This window comes from Panulirus ornatus, chromosome 51 (assembly GCF_036320965.1).
Source record: "Panulirus ornatus isolate Po-2019 chromosome 51, ASM3632096v1, whole genome shotgun sequence".
Lineage (NCBI taxonomy): Eukaryota > Metazoa > Arthropoda > Malacostraca > Decapoda > Palinuridae > Panulirus > Panulirus ornatus.
This window is the reverse complement of record NC_092274.1, coordinates 8,832,805-8,855,941: the sequence shown is the minus strand read 5'-3', so window position 1 is coordinate 8,855,941 and position 23,137 is coordinate 8,832,805. Positions and strand designations below refer to the sequence as shown.

Below are 23,137 nucleotides of genomic sequence, written 5' to 3'. Positions count from 1 at the left end.
ACCCGAACACCATCAACCTGAACACCACCAACCCGAACACCATCAACCCGAACACCACCAACCCGAACACCACCAGCCCGAACACCATCAACCCGAACACCATCAACCTGAACACCACCAACCCGAACACCACCAGCCCGAACACCACCAACCCGAACACCACCAACCCGAACACCACCAGCCCGAACACCACCAGCCCGAACACCACCAACCCGAACACCATCAACCCGAACACCATCAACCCGAACACCACCAACCCGAACACCATCAACCCGAACACCATCAACCTGAACACCACCAACCCGAACACCATCAACCCGAACACCATCAACCTGAACACCACCAACCCGAACACCATCAACCCGAACACCACCAACCCGAACACCACCAGCCCGAACACCATCAACCCGAACACCATCAACCTGAACACCACCAACCCGAACACCACCAACCCGAACACCACCAACCCGAACACCATCAACCTGAACACCACCAACCCGAACACCACCAACCCGAACACCATCAACCCGAACACCATCAACCTGAACACCACCAACCCGAACACCACCAGCCCGAACACCACCAACCCGAACACCACCAACCCGAACACCACCAGCCCGAACACCACCAGCCCGAACACCATCATCTGGTATCGTCTCTTTCATGTATATTAACTGACTGATCTAAGTCTTCGATCTCCTTCTCGTGTCTCCCCTGATGATGTGATCATTACACGAAAGTGCACTTGGGAACTTATGGTGTTTCATTTTCCTATGTCGTGTGGTCACTGCTTCACTGTTAGCTGTGACGTGTGGTCACTGCTTCACTGTTGGCTGGGACGTGTGGTCACTGCTTCACTGTTGGTTGGGACGTGTGGTCACTGCTTCACTGTTGGCTGGGACGTGTGGTCACTGCTTCACTGTTGGTTGGGACGTGTGGTCACTGCTTCACTGTTGGCTGTAACGTGTGATCACTGCTTCACTGTTGGCTGTGACCACACGTCATAGTCGACAGTGAAGCAGTTACCACACTGGACAGTCGACAGTGAAGCAGTGACCACACTGGACAGTCGACAGTGAAGCAGTGACCACACGTCACAGCCAACAGTGAAGCAGTGACCACACTGGACAGTCGACAGTGAAGCAGTGACCACACGTCACAGCCAACAGTGAAGCAGTGACCACACTGGACAGCCAACAGTGAAGCAGTGACCACACGTCACAGACAACAGTGAAGCAGTGACCACACGTCACAGCCAACAGTGAAGCAGTGACCACACGTCACAGCCAACAGTGAAGCAGTGACCACACTGGACAGGCGACAGTGAAGCAGTGACCACACTGGACAGCCGAGAGTGAAGCAGTGACAGTACTGGACAGACGACAGTGAAGCAGTGACCACTCTGGACAGCCAACAGTGAAGCAGTGACCACACTGGACAATCGACAGTGAAGCAGTGACCACACTGGACAGCCAACAGTGAAGCAGTGACCACACTGGACAGTCGACAGTGAAGCAGTGACCACACTGGACAGCCGACAGTGAAGCAGTGACCACACTGAACAGTCGACAGTGAAGCAGTGACCACACTGGACAGCCGACAGTGAAGCAGTGACCACACTGGACAGTCGACAGTGAAGCAGTGACCACACTGGACAGCCGACAGTGAAGCAGTGACCACACTGGACAGTCGACAGTGAAGCAGTGACCACACTGGACAGTCGACAGTGAAGCAGTGACCACACTGGACAGCCGACAGTGAAGCAGTGACCACACTGAACAGTCGACAGTGAAGCAGTGACCACACTGAACAGTCGACAGTGAAGCAGTGACCACACTGGACAGCCGACAGTGAAGCAGTGACCACACTGAACAGTCGACAGTGAAGCAGTGACCACACTGAACAGTCGACAGTGAAGCAGTGACCACACTGGACAGCCGACAGTGAAGCAGTGACCACACTGAACAGTCGACAGTGAAGCAGTGACCACACTGGACAGCCGACAGTGAAGCAGTGACCACACTGGACAGCCGACAGTGAAGCAGTGACCACACTGAACAGTCGACAGTGAAGCAGTGACCACACTGGACAGCCGACAGTGAAGCAGTGACCACACTGGACAGCCGACAGTGAAGCAGTGACCACACTGGACAGCCGACAGTGAAGCAGTGACCACACTGGACAGTCAACAGTGAAGCAGTGACCACACTGGACAGCCAACAGTGAAGCAGTGACCACACTGGACAGTCGACAGTGAAGCAGTGACCACACTGAACAGTCGACAGTGAAGCAGTGACCACACTGGACAGTCGACAGTGAAGCAGTGACCACACTGGACAGTCGACAGTGAAGCAGTGACCACACTGGACAGTCGACAGTGAAGCAGTGACCACACTGGACAGCCGACAGTGAAGCAGTGACCACACTGGACAGTCGACAGTGAAGCAGTGACCACACTGGACAGCCGACAGTGAAGCAGTGACCACACTGAACAGTCGACAGTGAAGCAGTGACCACACTGGACAGCCGACAGTGAAGCAGTGACCACACTGGACAGCCGACAGTGAAGCAGTGACCACACTGGACAGTCGACAGTGAAGCAGTGACCACACTGGACAGTCGACAGTGAAGCAGTGACCACACTGGACAGTCGACAGTGAAGCAGTGACCACACTGGACAGCCGACAGTGAAGCAGTGACCACACTGGACAGCCGACAGTGAAGCAGTGACCACACTGGACAGTCGACAGTGAAGCAGTGACCACACTGGACAGTCGACAGTGAAGCAGTGACCACACTGGACAGTCGACAGTGAAGCAGTGACCACACTGAACAGTCGACAGTGAAGCAGTGACCACACTGGACAGTCGACAGTGAAGCAGTGACCACACTGGACAGCCAACAGTGCGGCCTTCATCACTTGGTAACAACAGAAAATTATCATAATCTCACATGTCTACTTATCTATCATAACTTCCCAAGGGTCAAACAGGGGTCAAACAGGGGTCAAAAAGGGGTCAGCCAGGGGTCAAACAGGGGTCACCCAGGGGTCAAACAGGGGTCACCCAGGGGTCACCCAGGGGTCACCCAGGGGTCAAACAGGGGTCACCCAGGGGTCAAACAGGGGTCACCCAGGGGTCAAACAGGGGTCAAAAAGGGGTCAGCCAGGGGTCAAACAGGGGTCACCCAGGGGTCAAACAGGGGTCACCCAGGGGTCACCCAGGGGTCACCCAGGGGTCAAGCAGGGGTCACCCAGGGGTCAAACAGGGGTCACCCAGGGGTCAAACAGGGGTCAAACAGGGGTCACCCAGGGGTCAAACAGGGGTCACCCAGGGATCAAACATAGGTCACCCAGGGGTCGAACAGGGGTCAAACAGGGGTCAAACAGGGGTCACCCAGGGGTCAAACAGAGGTCACCCAGGGGTCGAACAGGGGTCAAACAGGCGTCACCCAGGGGTCAAACAGGGGTCAAACAGGGGTCACCCAGGGGTCAAACAGGGGTCACCCAGGGGTCAAACAGGGGTCACCCAGGGGTGAAACAGGGGTCACCCAGGGGTCACCCAGGGGTCAAACAGGGGTCACCCAGGGGTGAAACAGGGGTCACCCAGGGGTCAAACAGGGGTCACCCAGGGATCAAAGAGGGGTCACCCAGGGGTCACCCAGGGGTCACCCAGGGGTGAAACAGGGGTCACCCAGGGGTCACCCAGGGGTGAAACAGGGGTCACCCAGGGGTCAAACAGGGGTCACCCAGGGGTCAAACAGGGGTCACCCAGGGATCAAACAGGGGTCACCCAGGGGTCAAACAGGGGTCAGCCAGGGGTCCAACAGGGATCACCCAGGGGTCAAACAGGGGTCAGCCAGGGGGTCAAACAGGGGTCACCCAGGGGTCAAACAGGGGTCACCCAGGGCTGAAACAGGGGTCACCCAGGGGTCAAACAGGGGTCAGCCAGGGGTCAAACAGGGGTCAGCCAGGGGTCAAACAGGGGTCAGCCAGGGGTCAAACAGGGGTCAAACAGGGGTCACCCAGGGGTCAAACAGGGGTCACCCAGGGGTGAAACAGGGGTCACCCAGGGGTCAAACAGGGATCACCCAGGGGTGAAACAGGGGTCAGCCAGGGGTGAAACAGGGGTCGTGTATACACTTCACCCAGGGTTCACCCAGGGGTCAGCTAAGGGTCAGCCAGAGGTCAGCCAGGGGTCACCTAGGGGTCAGCCAGGGGTCACCTAGGGGTCACCCAGGGGTCACCCAGGGGTCACCCAGGGTTCACCCAGGGGTCAGCCAGAGGTCACCCAGGGGTCACCTAGGGGTCACCCAGGGGTCAGCATGGGATGACCCATGGGTCATACAGGGGTCACGTATAAGGTTCACCCGGAGGTTATGTATACAGTTCACCCAGGGGTCAGCTCATGGTCAGCCAGGGGTCAACCAGAGGTCAGGCAGGAGTCAGCCAGAGGTCAGCTAAGGGTCAGCTAAGGGTTACCCATGGATCAGCCAGGGGTCAGCTAGGGGTCAGCCAGGGGTCAACCAAGGGTCAGCCAGAGGTCAGGCAGAGGTCAGGCAGGAGTTGTGTATATAAAGATGATGGAGTCATATTGAAGCAACAGTAAGGTGTTTACAGAAACAGTCTTGACCAAAATATACATAACTCAGTAAGGAATAGATAAACGAGCCACTATCAAGCATATATATATATATATATATATATATATATATATATATATATATATATATATATATATATATATATATATATATATTCCTTATCCCTAGGGATAGGGGAGAAAGAATACTTCCCACGTATTCCCTGCGTGTCGTAGAAGGCGACTAAAAGGGGAGGGAGCGGGTGGCTGGAAATCCTCCCCTTTTTTTTTTTTTTTTTTTCCAAAAGAAGGAACAGAGAAGGGGGACAGGTGAGGATTTTCCCTCAAAGGCCCAGTCCTCTGTTCTTAACGCTACCTCGCTAATGCGGGAAATGGCGAATAGTATGAAAGAAAGAAAATATATATATTCCTATGAGTCCACGGGGAAGATGAAACACGAAAAGTTCCCAAGTGCACTTTCGTGTAATAATCACATCATCAGGGGAGGACGCCATTTGGTAAACATGTTTACGAAATGGCGTCCTAGCTTCGTCTCTTCGATGTATATCAACTGACTGCTATATTTCTCTCTTGTGTCTCCCCTGATGATGTGATTATTACACGAAAGTGCACTTGGGAACTTTTCGTGTTTCATCTTCCCCGTGGATTCATAGGAATATATATATATATATATATATATATATATATATATATATATATATATATATATATATATATATATTTCAAACCTCCAACAGTCACGATCGAACCCGGGACCCCCGCGAGGCAGGCGGGAGCGCTACCGCTAGGCTATGATCGCCTCCAAAAAAGGGGAAAAAACTATTCAAATACTATGTAAACGAACGCAGGGGTGATCATGGCCCAGCGGTAGTGCTCCCGCCTACCACGCATGGGGTCCCGGGTTCGATCCTGGTTATTGGAGGTTTGTATGTTCTATGAAAGTGCGCGTTCATATGCACTATATTCGTATATATATATATATATATATATATATATATATATATATATATATATATATGGGAGAAAGAATACTTGCCACGTATTCCCTGCGTGTCGTAGAAGGCGACTAAAAGGGAAGGAAGCCGGGGCTGGAAGTCCTAACCTTCCGCTTTAATTTTTCCGAAAGAAGGAGCAAAGAAAGGGGCCAAGTGAGGATATTCCCTCTAAGGCTCAGTCTTGTGTTCTTAACGCTACCTCGCTAACACGGGAAGGGCAAATTAGAGTTGGAGTGAGAGAGTATCATTAAATTCTAGGAACAACAGAAGATATTTTGGAAGAGGTACATAACGCGCGAAAGACAGGAGAGCAAATGAGAACATCTGTGAAAGGGGCAAGGTAGGGAAGTAATAACAGGTAGTGATGAAGTAAGAAGGAGATGGAGTGAGTATTTTGAAGATTTGTTGAATGTGTTTTTTGACAAGAGTGGCAGATATAGGGTGTTTTGGTCGGGGTGGTGTGCGAAGTGAGAGGGTTAGGGAGAATGGTTTGGTTAAGAGAGATGTGGTGAAAGCCTTGCGGAAGATGAAATCCAGCAAGGCGACGGATTTGGATGGTATTGCAGTTGAATTTATCAAAAAAAAGATGGGGGAGTAACTGTGTTGTTGATTGGTTGGTAAGGATATCCAATGTATGTATGACTCATGGTGAGGTGCCTGAGCATTTTCGGAATACGTGCATAGTGCCATTGTACAAAGGCAAAGGGGATAAAGGTGAGTGCTCAAATTACAGAGGTATAAGTTTGTTGAGTATTCCTGGCAAATTATATGGGAGGGTATTGATTGAGAGGGTGAAGGCATGTACAGAACATCAGATTGGGGAAGAGCATTGTGGTTTCAGAAGTGGTAGAGGATGTGTGGATTAGATGTTTGCTTTGAAGAATGTGTATGAGAAACTTTTAGAAAAACAGATGGATTTATATGTAGAATTTATAGATCTGGAGAGGGTATATGATAGATTTGCTGGAGATGTTTTGTGGACGGTCTCAAGAGTATATGGTGTGGGAGGTAAGCTGCTAGAAGCAGTGAAAAGTTTTTATCAAGGGTGTAAGAGTAGGAAGAGAGGAGAGTGATTGGTTCCCGCTGAAGATCAGTCTACGGCATGGGTATATGATGTCACCATGGTTGGTTGTTTAATTTGTTCATAAATAGAGTGGTTAGGGAGGTAAATGCAAGAGTTTTGGGGAGAGGGACGAGAATTCGGTCTGTTGAGGATGAGAGAGCTTGGGAAGTGAGTCAGTTGATGTTCGCTGATGATACAGCGCTGGTGGCTAATTCGGGTGAGAAACTGCAGAATTTGGTGACCGAGTTTGGAAAAGTGTGTGAAAGGAGAAAGTTGAGAGTAAATGAGAATAAGAGCAAGGTTACTAGGTTCAGTAGGGTTGAGGGACAAGTTAATTGGGATGTAAGTTTCAATGGAGAAAAATTGGAGGAAGTGAAGTGTTAGATATCTGGGAGTGGATTTGGCAGCGAATGGAACCATGGAAGAGGAGATGGGTCATAGGGTGGGGGAGGGGGCGAAGGTTCTGGGAGCGATGAAGAATGTGTGAAAGGAGAGAACGTTATCTTGGGGAAAAAAAATGGGCATGTTTGAAGGAATAGTGGTTCCAACAATGTTATATGGTTGCGATGCATGGGCTGTAGATAGGGATGTGCGGAGGAGGGTGGATATTTTGGAAGTGAAATGTTTGAGGGCAATATGTGGTGTGAGGTGGTTTGATCAAGTAAGTAATGAAAGGGTAAAACAGATTTGTGTTAATAAAAAGAGTGTGGTTAAGAGAGCAGAAGAGGGTGTGTTGAAATGGTATTGGACATATGGAAAGAATGAGTGTGGAAAGGTTGACAAAGAGGATATATGTGTCAGAGGTGGAGGGAACGAGGAGAAGTGGGAGGCCAAATTGGAGGTGGAAGGATGTAGTTAAAAAGATTTAGAGAGATATGGGCCTTTAATCACTTACTTGATCAAGTCAACTCTCACCACATATTGTCCTCAAACATTTCCTAACACATCCACCCTCCTCCGTATAACCCAATATATATAGGTCATGCTTTGCAACCATATTACATTGTTGGAACTACTATTCCTTCAAACATGCCCATTTTTGCTGTCCGAGATAACGCTCTCTCCTTCCACACATTCTTCATCGCTCCCAGAACCTTCGCCCCACCCTGTGACTCATTCCGCTTCCATGGTTCCATCCGCTGCTGAATCTACTCTCAGATATCTCAAGTTTTTCTCCATTCAAACTTACATTCCAATTGACTTGCCCCTCAACCCTACTAAACCTAATAACTTTGCTCTTATTCTCATTTACTTTCAACTTTCTCCTTTCACACACTTTACCAAACTCAGTCACTAACTTCTACAGTTTCTCAACCAAATAGCCACTAAAATTGTATCATCGGCGAACAACAAATCACTCACTTCCCAGGCCCTCTCATCCACAACAGACTGCATACTCGCCCCTCTCTCCAAAACTCTTGCATTTATCTCCCTAACCACCCCATCTATAAACAAATTAAACAACATGGAGACATCACACACCCAGGCTGCAAACCGACATTCACTGAGAACCAACCACTCTCCTCTCTTCCTACTCGTACACATGTTACATGCTTGGTAAAAACTTTTCACGTCTTCTAGCAACTTACTTCCCACACCATATACTCTTAAGACCTTCCATCAAAGCATCTTTATCAACCTTATCATATGCCTTCTCCAGATCCATAAATGCTGCATACAAACCCATTTGTTGTTTTAAGTATTTCTTACCTACATTCTTCAAAGCAAACACCTGATCCACTTTGGAAACCACACTGTTCTTCTCGAATCTGATGCTCTGTACATGCCTTCACCCACTCAGTCAATACCCTCCCATATAATTTCCCAGGAATACTCAACAAACTTATGCCTCTGTAGTTTGAACACTCACCTTTATCCCCTTTGCCTTTGTACAATAGCACTATGCATGCAATACTCCAATCCTCAGGCACTTCACCATGAACCACACATACAGTGAATATCCTCACCAACCAGTCAACAACACAGTCACCCCCTTTTTTAATAAATTCCATAGCAATACCATCCAAACCCGCCGCCTTGCCGGCTTTCATCTTCCGCAAAGCTTTCACTACCTCTTCGCTCTTTACCAAACCATTCTCCCTGACCCTCTCACTTCGCATACCACCCCAGATCAAAACACCCTATATCTGCAACTCTATCATCAAACACATTCAACAAACCTTCAAAATACTCACTCCATTTCTTTCTCACTTCATCATTACCTGTTAATACCTCCTCACTTGCCTCCTTCACCAATATTCCCTTTTTTTCTCTTGTCTTACGCACGTTATTTACTTCCTTGCAAATCATCTTATCATTCTCCCTAAAATTTAATGATACTCTCTCACCCCAACTCTCATTTGCCCTCTTTTTCAACCCTTGCACCTTTCTCTTGAACTCCTGCCGCTTTCTTTATACATCTCCCAGTCATTTGCACTCCTTCCTTGCAAGATTCTTTCAAACTTCTCTTTTTTCTCTTTCACTAACGACATTACTTCTTCATCCCACTCCTCACTACCATTTTATAATTTGCCCACCTCTCATGCCACATGCATCTTTTGCACATGCCATCACTGCTTCCTTAAACACATCCCGTTCCTCATCACACTCCTCACATCATTTGCTCTCACTTTTTGCCATTCTACACTCAATGTTTAATGGTACTTCCTCACACAAGTCTCCTTCCCAAGCTCTCTTACTCTCACCACTCTCTTCACCCCAAACATTTTCTCTTCTTTTTTGAACCTCTACAAATCTTCACCTTCTCCTCCACAAGAAAGTGATCAGACATCCCTTCAGCTGCCCCTCTCACGATGTGGGACGAACCTAACCTCCAATCACCGATGTACCAGTGGCCCTCCAGCCAAGTAGGAGTGGCACTTGGAGCCACCCTCCTCCAATCCTCGGTGGGCCTTAGGCCCATGACCAATCAAGGGTGGCACCATAGGGTAACAAGGTGGGTCGAGGCGTGGCTAGCTGTTCTTACCCTGCTGGTCCTTCAGTTAAAAGGCTCAGACGATCGTCTGGGACTCGATTCCTTCAGCAGACTCGAGCCCGCCAGCAAAGGTAATGTGAGCTTTCCCTGTCTCGAACCCTGTAGCCACCGCTGCCCCAGTTTGTAAGATGTTTACTGTGTCACGATAGGTAGCTAAGTGTTACGATGTTGTTTACTGTGTCACGTCAGGTCTATCTAAGTGTAATGTTATCGAACAAATCGTTATAGAGGAAAGAGACCTCCTGGCTTGAAATCTTACCTGGAATGTTAACTAGTGCTAAATGTTAAATGCCTGATTTATGTGTTTATCTTTGTACACCTGCATTCTTTCATTATAAGTACAGTTAATGTAGTGCTGGTCTTTTAATTCAATCCCATAACTTCTGATCGTGTTATCCCGTTGTGAAACGTAACGAAGCTAGCGTCCTTGCAGGAAGACGAGGACCAATAGATTACTCGTAACAAATATATGTTACTGGCGACCTTGTCCGAATATATTATATTTGAATTCGTAACAATACGCATACTTATGTATATCACTCTTTTTAAACCAGGTATTCCCAATCAACAGTCTTTTTTTCAGCACACAAAGCCACAGACTCCACACCATTTCCATTTACAACACTGAACAACCCATGTACACCAATTATACCCTCAAATGCCACATTACCCATCTTCGCATCTAAATTACCCATCACTATAACCCGGTCTCGTGCATCAAAACTGCTAACACACTCACTCAGCTGCTCCCAAAACACTTGCCTCTTATGATCTTTCTTCTCATGACCAGGTGCATAGGCACCAACAATCACCTACCTCTCTCCATCCAATTTCAGTTTTACCCACATCAATCTAGAGTTTCCTTTCTTACATTTTATCATATACTCCCACAACTCCTGCTTCAGGAGTAGTGCTACTCCTTCCTTAGCTCATGCCCGCTCACCAACCCCTGACTTTACTCCCATGACATTCCCAAACCACTCCTCCCCTTTACCTTTGAGCTTCGTTTCACTCAGAGCCAAAACATCCAGGTTCCTTTCCTCAAACATACTGCCTATCTCTCCTTTTTTCACATCTTGGTTACATCCACACACATTTAGACACCCCAGTCTGAGCGTCCGAGGAGGATGAGCACTCCCCGCGTGACCCCTTCTTCTGTTTCCCTTTTTAGAAAGTTAAAATACAAGGAGGGGAGGGTTTCTAGCCCCCCGCTCCCGCCACCTTTACGACACGCGGGGAATAAGTGGGAAGTATTCTTTCTACAATATATATATAAGTCAAAATGGGAAGCTGAATCAATACAGATTAAGCATAATATATTGTTCAGAAATCCTCGAGAATGTCTCATATGTTGAGGTGGAGTTTTAAATACCGGGTTGTGGGCTCTTACGTCCAGAAGCGTTCCTGATGAAGTGCCCTGGCGGAGGAGGAAGACAATACCTGGTTATGATGAACACCACGGTCATCACTGTACACGGAGGCTCATCACCAACCAACATGGTCAATATCATCTCAGTAAGGGGCGGCAGGTGGGTCAAATGGTGGACACTGTCACACTACAGGAGGGGAGGATGTCACACTACAGGAGGGGAGGATGTCACACTACAGGAGGGGAGGATGTCACACTACAGGAGGGGAGGATGTCACACTACAGGAGGGGAGGATGTCACACTACAGGAGGGGAGGATGTCACACTACAGGAGGGGAGGATGAGTCACACTACAGGAGGGGAGGATGTCACACTACAGGAGGGGAAGATGTCACACTACAGGAGGAGAGGATGAGTCACACTACAGGAGGGGAGGATGTCACACTACAGGAGGAGAGGATGTCACACTACAGGAGGGGAGGATGAGTCACACTACAGGAGGGGAGGATGTCACACTACAGGAGGGGAGGATGTCACACTACAGGAGGGGAGGATGTCACACTACAGGAGGGGAGGATGTCACACTACAGGAGGGGAGGATGTCACACTACAGGAGGGGAGGATGTCACACTACAGGAGGGGAGGATGTCACACTACAGGAGGGGAGGATGTCACACTACAGGAGGGGAGGATGTCACACTACAGGAGGGGAGGATGAGTCACACTACAGGAGGGGAGGATGTCACACTACAGGAGGGGAGGATGTCACACTACAGGAGGAGAGGATGTCACACTACAGGAGGGGAGGATGTCACACTACAGGAGGGGAGGATGTCACACTACAGGAGGGGAGGATGTCACACTACAGGAGGGGAGGATGTCACACTACAGGAGGGGAGGATGTCACACTACAGGAGGGGAGGATGTCACACTACAGGAGTGGAGGATGTCACACTACAGGAGGGGAGGATGTCACACTACAGGAGGGGAGGATGAGTCACACTACAGGAGGGGAGGATGTCACACTACAGGAGGGGAGGATGTCACACTACAGGAGGAGAGGATGAGTCACACTACAGGAGGGGAGGATGTCACACTACAGGAGGAGAGGATGTCACACTACAGGAGGGGAGGATGTCACACTACAGGAGGGGAGGATGTCACACTACAGGAGGGGAGGATGTCACACTACAGGAGGAGAGGATGTCACACTACAGGAGGGGAGGATGTCACACTACAGGAGGGGAGGATGTCACACTACAGGAGGGGAGGATGTCACACTACAGGAGGGGAGGATGTCACACTACAGGAGGGAGGATGTCACACTACAGGAGGGAGGATGGTCACACTACAGGAGGGGAGGATGTCACACTACAGGAGGGGAGGATGTCACACTACAGGAGGGGAGGATGTCACACTACAGGAGGGGAGGATGTCACACTACAGGAGGGGAGGATGTCACACTACAGGAGGGGAGGATGTCACACTACAGGAGGGGAGGATGTCACACTACAGGAGGGGAGGATGTCACACTACAGGAGGGAGGATGTCACACTACAGGAGGGGAGGATGTCACACTACAGGAGGGGAGGATGTCACACTACAGGAGGGAGAGGATGTCACACTACAGGAGGGAGGATGTCACACTACAGGAGGGGAGGATGTCACACTACAGGAGGGGAGGATGTCACACTACAGGAGGGGAGGATGTCACACTACAGGAGGGGAGGATGTCACACTACAGGAGGGGAGGATGTCACCTACAGGAGGGGAGAGATCGTCACACTACAGGAGGAGGATGTCCCAAGGATGTCACACTACAGGAGGGGAGGATGTCACACTACAGGAGGAGAGGATGTCACACTACAGGAGGGGAAGGATGTCACACTACAGGAGGGGAGGATGTCACACTACAGGAGGGGAGGATGTCACACTACAGGAGGGGAGGATGTCACACTACAGGAGGGGAGGATGTCACACTACAGGAGGGGAGGATGAGTCACACTACAGGAGGGGAGGATGTCACACTACAGGAGGGGAGGATGTCACACTACAGGAGGGGAGGATGTCACACTACAGGAGGGGAGGATGTCACACTACAGGAGGGGAGGATGTCACTACTGCAGGAGGGGAGGATGTCACACTACAGGAGGGGAGGATGTCACACTACAGGAGGGGAGGATGTCACACTACAGGAGGGGAGGATGTCACACTACAGGAGGAGGTAGTCACACTACAGAGGGAGGAGCACACTACTTGAGGGAGAGTCACACTACAGAGGGGAGGTGCACACTACGGGTGGGATATCCACTACAGCAGGAGGGAGGTCACACTACAGGAGGGACATGTCCACTACAGAGGGAGGAGATCACACTACTTGGGACATGTCACACTAAGCAGGGGAGGACATCTTGGGACTATCCACTACAGCAGGGGAGGACCATGCTTGGGGATATTCCACACTACAGCGAGGGGAGAGACCATGCTTGGGACTATCCCACTACAGGAGGGAGGATCCATACTTGGGACTATCCCACTACAGCAGGGGAGGACCATGCTTGGGACTATCCACTACAGGGGGAGGACCTCATGCTTGGGAGATTCCACTACAGCAGGGGAGAGTCACACACAGGACTTGGGACTATCCACTACAGAGGGGAGGATCCATAAGATGAGGATGTCCACACTACAGCAGGGGAGGATATGCATGCCTACAGAGACCATGCTTGGGACTATCCCACTACAGCAGGGGAGGACCATGCTTGGACTATCCACTACAGCAGGGAGACATGCTTGGGACATCCCACTACAGAGGAGACCATGCTGGGACATCCCACACAAGGAGGGGAGGACCATGCTTGGGACTATCCCACTACAGCAGGGAGGACCAGCTTGGACTATCCCACTACAGCGGGAGGACCATGCTTGGGACTATCCCACTACAGCAGGGGAGGACCATGCTTGGGACTATCCCACTACAGGAGGGGAGGACCATGCTTGGGACTATCCCACTACATGCAGGGAGAGGACCATGCTTGGACTATCCCACTACAGCAGGGGAGACCATGCTTGGGACTATCCCACTACAGCAGGGGGAGGACCATGCTTGGGACTATCCCACTACAGCAGGGGAGGACCATGCTTGGGGACTATCCCACTACAGCAGGGGAGGACCATGCTTGGGACTATCCACTACAGCAGGGGGAGGGACCATGCTTGGGACTATCCCACTACAGCAGGGGAGGACCATGCTTGGGACTATCCCACTACAGCAGGGGAGGACCATGCTTGGGACTATCCCACTACAGCAGGGGAGGACCATGCTTGGGACTATCCCACTACAGCAGGGGAGGACCATGCTTGGGACTATCCCACTACAGCAGGGAGGACCATGCTTGGGACTATCCCACTACAGCAGGGAGGACCATGCTTGGGACTATCCCACTACAGCAGGGGAGGACCATGCTTGGGACTATCCCACTACAGCAGGGGAGGGACATGCTTGGGACTATCCCACTACAGCAGGGGAGGACCATGCTTGGGACTATCCCACTACAGCCGGAGGACATGCTTGGACTATCCCACTACAGCAGTGGAGGACCATGCTTGGGACTATCCCACTACAGCAGGGGAGGACCATGCTTGGGACTATCCCACTACAGCAGGGGAGGACCATGCTTGAGACTATCCCACTACAGCAGGGAGGACCATGCTTGGGACTATCCCACTACAGCAGGGAGGACCATGCTTGGGACTATCCCACTACAGCAGGGGAGGACCATGCTTGGGACTATCCCACTACAGCAGGGAGGACCATGCTTGGGACTATCCCACTACAGCAGGGAGGACCATGCTTGGGACTATCCCACTACAGCAGGGGAGGACCATGCTTGGGACTATCCCACTACAGCAGGGGAGGACCATGCTTGGGACTATCCCACTACAGCAGGTGAGGACCATGCTTGGGACTATCCCACTACAGCAGGGGAGGACCATGCTTGGGACTATCCCACTACAGCAGGGGAGGACCATGCTTGGGACTATCCCACTACAGCAGGGGAGGACCATGCTTGGGACTATCCCACTACAGGAGGGGAGGACCATGCTTGGGACTATCCACTACAGCAGGGGAGGACCATGCTTGGGACTATCCCACTACAGCAGGGGAGGACCATCCTTGGGACTATCCCACTACAGCAAGGTAAGCAGATGGCTGAGATGTCATGGGATGTTTAGATTTAACATCATATTTATCATTTTGATCATATTGTGGAGCATGAGGAACAGCTGAGTGCAGCAGCTGTAGCAGCAGCTGTAGTGAGTGCAGCAGCTGCAGTGAGTGCAGCAGCTGTAGCAGGAACAGCTGGTTGTGAGGTGAGGTTAGGATGATGGTCCAGTATGAGGCAGACCCTCACACGAGACAGCCACAAACATCAACACATTCCACACACATTTGTAAACTTGGTCACTCAGTAAGATGGAGGTATTTCTTACACACTTAAATGAAAACTCATTCATTCCTTCATTCATTCATTCCTTCATTCCTTCATTCCTTCATTCCTTCATTCCTTCATTCACGAATGCATGTCTTTATATATATATATGTCTTTGTACTATTGGAAGACATTGTCTGTGTCATTAATATAATACCCACTGACCACTTCTGTGGCCAACTTATAATACTTAACACTTTTGGCTTCATTGAACGTGTAAATCATAATGTGAAACATATTCCAGGTGGCGGTACATACTGTTGACGCCTGTTGTTTACTGTTGCTTACTGTTGCTTACTTTTGCTAACTGTTGCTCACTGTTGCTTACTGTTGCTTACTGTTGCTTACTGTTGCTTACTGTTGCTTACTATTGAATCTTCCTGAATGATGCTTTATGAGACACAGACATCAACTTCTCATCACATAAGCTCGTGTCCACCTGAGTCACTCATTATATGACCCCACTTACTCATCACATAACCTTCCTTACTCATCACATAATCTTCCTTACTCATCACATAAGCTCGCGTCCACATGAGTCACACTCATTATATGAGCCCACTTATTCATCACATAGGCTCTCTTCCTCGCCACATAAGCTCCCTACTCATCACATAAGCTCCCTACTCATCACATGATCTCTCCTACTCATCACATAAGCTCCCGCACTCATCACATGATCTCCCCTACTCATCACATAAGCTCCCCTTCTCGTCACATAAGCTCCCCTCCTCATCACATAAGCTCTCCTCATCACATAAGCGCGTGTCCACCTGAGTCACACGCATTATATGAACCCACTCATTCGTCACATAAGCTCCCTTCCTCATCACATAAGCTCCCCTCTCCATCACATAAACCCCCTCCACATTAAATAAGCTTCCCTAATCATCACTTAGGCTCCCCTTCTCATCACATAAGCTTCCCCTCCTCATCACATAAGCTTCCCCTCCTCGTCACATTAGCTCCCCTCCTCATCATAAAAGTTCACCTCATCATCGCATAAGCTCCCCTCCACATCACATAAGCTCCCTTCCTCATCACATAAGCTTCCCCTCCTCATCACATAAGCTCCCTTCCTCAACACATAAGCTCCCCTCCTCATCACATAAGCTCCCCTCCTCATCGTAGAAGCTCCTCTATTCATCACATAAGCTCCCCTCTTCATCACATAAGCTCCCTTCTCATCACATAAGCTACCCTCCTCATCACATAAGCTCCCCACCTCATCACAGAAGCTCCCCTCTTCATCACATAAGCTCCCACCTCATCACATAAGTTTCCCACCTCATCACATATGCTCTCCTCATCATCACATAAGCCTCCTTCTCACCACAAAAGCTCCCCTCTTCATCACATAAGCTACCCACATCATCACATAAACTCCCCTTCTCATCACATAAGCTCCCTCCTCATCATATAAGCTCCCCTTTTCATCACATAGGCTCCCTTCCTCATCACATAAGCTCCCCTTCTCATCACATCAGCTTCCCATCTCATCACATAAGCTCCCCTTCTCATCACATAAGCTTCCCACCTCATCACATAATCTCCCCTCCTCATCACATAAGCTCCCCTCATCTCATAAGCTCCCCTTCTCATCACATAAGCTTCCCATCTCATCACATAAGCTCCCCTTCTCATCACATAAGCTTCCCACCTCATCACATAAGCTCCCCTCCTCATCACATAAGCTTCCCACCTCATCACATAAGCTCACCTCTCATCGCATAAGCTTCCCCGCCTCATCACATAAGCTCCCCTCCTCATCACATAAGCTCCCCTCCTCATCATATAAGCTCCCCTCTTCATCACATAAGCTCCCCTCATCAGATAAGCTTCCTACCTCATCACATAAGCTCCCCTCCTCATCACATAAGCTCTCATCATCATCACATAAGCTCCCCTCCTCATCACATAAGCTCCCCTCTTCATCACATAAGCTCCCCTCTTCATCACATAAGCTCCCCACCTCATCATATAAGCTCCCTCTCTTCATCACATAAGCTCCATTCATCAGATAAGCTTCCCACCTCATCACATGAGCTCCCCTCCTCATCACATAAGCTTACCCCCTCATCACATAAGCTTCCCACCTCATCATATAAGCTCCCTTCTCATCACATAAGCTCACCTCCTCATCACATAAGTTTCTCCTCCTCATCACATAAGCTCCCTCATCACATAAGCTCACCTCCTCATCACATAAGCTTCCCCTTCCTCATCACATAAGCTTCCCACCTCATCACATAAGCTCCCCTCCTAATCACATAAGCTCCTCTCCTCATCACATACGCTTCTCCTCATCATCACATAAGCTCCCATCCTCATCACATAAGCTCACCTCCTCATCACATAAGCTCACCTTCTTCTCCAGAGCCCTGGCCTCCTCGCTGGTGACGTCATCGTCGGGTTGAGCCAAGCCGACGATGGCGGACGAGCCTCCCTCGTCCTCCTCCGGCAGGTCGGGGAACTTGCCTGTCTCGTGCCTGACACGTCATGCGGAGATGATGTTACACTTGAACAGGACAGAGATCATGCATGACAGTGGGGCACGTATGTCATACATATCAGAGATCATGCATGACAGTGGGGCACGTACGTCATACATATCAGAGATCATGCATGACAGTGGGGCACGTATGTCATACATATCAGAGATCATGCATGACAGTGGGGCACGTATGTCATACATATCAGAGATCATGCATGACAGTGGGGCACGTATGTCATACATATCAGAGATCATGCATGACAGTGGGGCACGTACGTCATACATATCAGAGATCATGCATGACAGTGGGGCACGTACGTCATACATATCAGAGATCATGCATGACAGTGGGGCACGTACGTCATACATATCAGAGATCATGCATGACAGTGGGGTACGTACGTCATACATATCAGAGATCATGCATGACAGTGGGGCACGTACGTCATACATATTAGAGATCATGCATGACAGTGGGGCACGTACGTCATACATATCAGAGATCATGCATGACAGTGGGTCACGTATGTCATACATATCAGAGATCATGCATGACAGTGGCACGTACGTCATACATATAAGAGATCATGCATGACAGTGGGGCACGTACGTCATACATATCAGAGATCATGCATGACAGTGGGGCACGTACGTCATACATATCGGAGATCATGCATGACAGTGGGGCACGTACGTCATACATATCAGAGATCATGCATGACAGTGGGGCACGTACGACATACATATCAGAGATCATGCATGACAGTGGGGCACGTACGTCATACATATCAGAGATCATGCATGACAGTGGGGTACGTACGTCATACATATCAGAGATCATGCATGACAGTGGGGCACGTATGTCATACATATCAGAGATCATGCATGACAGTGGGGCATGTATGTCATTCATATCAGAGATCATGCATGACAGTGGGGCATGTATGTCATACATATCAGAGATCATGCATGACAGTGGGGCACGTACGTCATACATATCAGAGATTATGCATGACAGTGGGGCACGTATGTCATTCATATCAGAGATCATGCATGACAGTGGGGCACGTACGTCATACATATCAGAGATCATGCATGACAGTGGGGCACGTACGTCATACATATCAGAGATTATGCATGACAGTGGGGCACGTATGTCATTCATATCAGAGATCATGCATGACAGTGGGGCACGTATGTCATTCATATCAGAGATCATGCATGACACTGGGGCATATACGTCATACATGTCAGAGATCATGCATGACAGTGGGGCACGTACGTCATACATATCAGAGATTATGCATGACAGTGGGGCACGTATGTCATTCATATCAGAGATCATGCATGACAGTGGGGCACGTACGTCATACATATCAGAGATCATGCATGACAGTGGAGAACGTACGTCATACATATCAGAGATCATGCATGACAGTGGGGCACGTACGTCATTCATATCAGAGATCATGCATGACACTGGGGCATATACGTCATACATGTCAGAGATCATGCATGACAGTGGGGCACGTACGTCGTACATATCAGAGATCATGCATGACAGTGGGGCACGTATGTCATACATATCAGAGATCATGCATGACATTGGGGCACGTACGTCATACATATCAGAGATCATGCATGACAGTGGGGCACGTACGTCATACATATCAGAGATCATGCATGACAGTGGGGCACGTACGTCATACATATCAGAGATCATGCATGACAGTGGGGCACGTACGTCGTACATATCAGAGATCATGCATGACAGTGGGGCACGTACGTCATACATATCAGAGATCATGCATGACAGTGGGGCACGTACGTCATACATATCAGAGATCATGCATGACAGTGGGGCACGTACGTCATACATATCAGAGATCATGCATGACAGTGGGGCACGTACGTCATACATATCAGAGATTATGCATGACAGTGGGGCACGTACGTCATACATATCAGAGATCATGCATGACAGTGGGGCACGCATGTCATACATATCAGAGATCATGATTGGTTGGAAGTTCCCCTCCCCCCCCCCCTTCCCCTGGAGCGCCCCCCGGGGGGCGGGGCGTCATACTCACTTCTTGTGGAAGATCCACTCACGGATCTTGTCTTCCATGGTGGTCATGAGGTGTGGTCCCTCCTCGTACACGATCTTGGTCTGCGTGTGTTTCTGGAGGTCTTCTAGCTCCTGCCTCCGCTCCACCTGCACCAGGTACCTCCACTCCTCCACCTTCCTCAGCTTACCCTTCCACCCACGATCCACCTCCGGGTCTGGACACTGCAAGGCACCACCACAACACCACGTCATCATCACCACTCTCCACCACCATGTTTACAATGACGTCATCATCATCACCATCCTCCACCATGGTTACAATGACGTCATCATCATCATCATCCTCCACCATGGTTACAATGACGTCATCATCATCATCCTCCACCATGTTAACAATGACGTCATCATCATCACCCTCCTCCACCATGGTTACAATGACGTCATCATCATCATCATCCACCATGGTAACGTTACAATGACGTCATCATTACCATCACCCTCCTTCACCATGTTTACAATGACGTCATCATCACCATCCTCCACCATGTTTACAATGACGTCATCATCATCACCCTCCTCCACCATTTTTACAATGACGTCATCATCACCATCCTCCACCATGTTTACAATGACGTCATCATCATCACCCTCCTCCACCATGTTTACAATGACGTCATCATTACCATCACCCTCCTCCATGTTTATAATGACGTCATCATTACCATCAACCTCCTCCATGTTTATAATGACGTCATCATCATCACCCTCCTCCACCATGTTTACAATGACGTCATCATCATCATCCTCCACCATGTTTACAATGACGTCATCATTACCATCACCCTCCTTCACCATGTTTACAATGACGTCATCATCATCTCCCTCCTCCACCATGTTTACAGTGACGTCATCACCACCACCCTCCACCATGTTTACAATGACGTCATCATCACCCTCCACCACCATGTTTACAATGACGTCATCATCATCTCCCTCCACCATGTTTACAGTGACGTCATCACCACCACCCTCCACCATGTTTACAATGACGTCATCATCAGGGGGAGGGGGGGAGACCTACTTGGGCCAGCAGTCCCCTCCCCCTCCCGGTCCCCAACACAGACCAGCCACTTACCCAGTCCCTCTACCCCCCCCCTCCTCCCCACCTCCTCCCGGCAGTCTTCACACAGTTACCGGTCCCCACCAGTCCCCGGACACCAATCAGTCCCCAGAGGTCCCCGACCACCTAACAGTGCCCAGTTGTCCCCGGGCACCTACCAGTCCCCAGAAGTTCCCGGGGCACCTACCAGTCCACAGCAGTCCCCGGGCACCTAGCAATCCCCGGCCATCAACCAGTCCCAAACAGTCTCCGGGAACCTACCATTCCCAAGCACTCCCAGGGCACCTACAACTTCACATTAGTCCCCGGGCACCTACCAGTCTCCACCAGGCCCCGGGCACCTACCAGTTCCCAGCAGTCCCCGGGCACCTGCCAATACCCAGCAGTCCCCAAGCACCTACCAGTCCCTAGCAGTCCCCAGGCACCTACCAGTCCCCACCAGTCCCCGGGCACCTACCGGTCCCTTGCAGTCCCCGAGCACCTATCAGTCCCCACCAGTCCCCGGGCACCTACCAGTCCCCACCAGTCCCCGGGCACCTACCAGTCCCCACCAGTCCCCGGGCACCTACCAGTCTCCACCAGTCCCTGGGCACCTGCCAGTCCCCAGCAGTCCCCGAGCACCTACTAGTCCCCACCAGTCCCCGGGCACCGACCAGTCCCCACCAGTCCCCGGGCACCTACCAGTCCCCAGCAGTCCCCGAGCACCTACCAGTCCCCACCAGTCCCTGGGCACGTACCAGTCCCTGGGCACCTACCAGTCCCCACCAGTCCCCGGGCACCTACCAGTTCCCAGCAGTCCCCGGGCACCTGCCAATACCCAGCAGTCCCCAAGCACCTACCAGTCCCTAGCAGTCCCCAGGCACCTACCAGTCCCCACCAGTCCCCGGGCACCTACCGGTCCCTTGCAGTCCCCGAGCACCTATCAGTCCCCACCAGTCCCCGGGCACCTACCAGTACCCAGCAGTCCCTGGGCACCTACTAGTCTCCACCAGTCCCCGGGCACCTACCAGTCCCCACTAGTCCCCGGGCACCTACCAGTCCCCAACAGTCCTCGGAGCACCTACCAGTCTCCATTAGTTCCCGGGCACCTACCAGTCCAAACCAGTCCCCGGGCACCTACCAGTACCCAACAGTCCCCGGGCACCTACCAGTCCCCACCAGACCCCGGGCACCTACCAGTCCCCAGCAGTCCTCGGACACCTACCAGTCCCCCCCAACCCCCGGGCAAAAACCAGTCTCCACCAGTCCCCGGGCACCTACCTACCAGTCCCCGGCAGTCCCCGAACACATACCAGTCCCCACCAGTCCCCGGGCACCTGCCAATACCCAGCAGTCCCCAAGCACCTACCAGTCCCTAGCAGTCCCCAGGCACCTACCAGTCCCCACCAGTCCCCGGGCACCTACCGGTCCCTTACAGTCCCCGAGCACCTATCAGTCCCCACCAGTCCCCGGGCACCTACCAGTACCCAGCAGTCCCCGGGCACCTACTAGTCCCCACCAGTCCCCGGGCACCTACCAGTCCCCACTAGTCCCCGGGCACCTACCAGTCCCCAACAATCCCCGGAGCACCTACCAGTCTCCATCAGTTCCCGGGCACCTACCAGTCCAAACCAGTCCCCGGGCACCTACCAGTACCCAACAGTCCCCGGGCACCTACCAGTCCCCACCAGTCCCCGGGCACCTACCAGTCCCCAGCAGTCCTCGGACACCTACCAGTCCCCCCAACCCCCGGGCAAAAACCAGTCTCCACCAGTCCCCGGGCATCTACCTACCAGTCCCCGGCAGTCCCCGAGCACATACCAGTCCCCACCAGTCCCCGGGCACCTACCAGTCCAAATCAGTCCCCGGACGTCTACCAAAATCCAACAGTCCCCGGGCACTTACCAGTCCCCACCAGTCCCCGGGCACCTACCAGTCCCCACTAGTCTCCAGGCACCTA

At 50.9% G+C, this 23,137-nt stretch overlaps 1 protein-coding gene across 1 annotated transcript in view; it reads right to left on the bottom strand.

Moving 5' to 3' along the window:
- Positions 1 to 23,137, bottom strand: part of LOC139764750 (IQ and AAA domain-containing protein 1-like) — a 118,619-nt gene that overhangs the window by 68,719 nt on the left and 26,763 nt on the right. Inside the window, exons 6-7 of the mRNA XM_071691614.1 lie at positions 20,101 to 20,300; positions 17,882 to 18,005 (exon numbers count right to left, since the gene is read on the bottom strand). Of these exons, the coding sequence (XP_071547715.1) occupies positions 17,882 to 18,005; positions 20,101 to 20,300 (324 nt within the window). The remainder of the gene's footprint in view (positions 1 to 17,881; positions 18,006 to 20,100; positions 20,301 to 23,137) is intronic.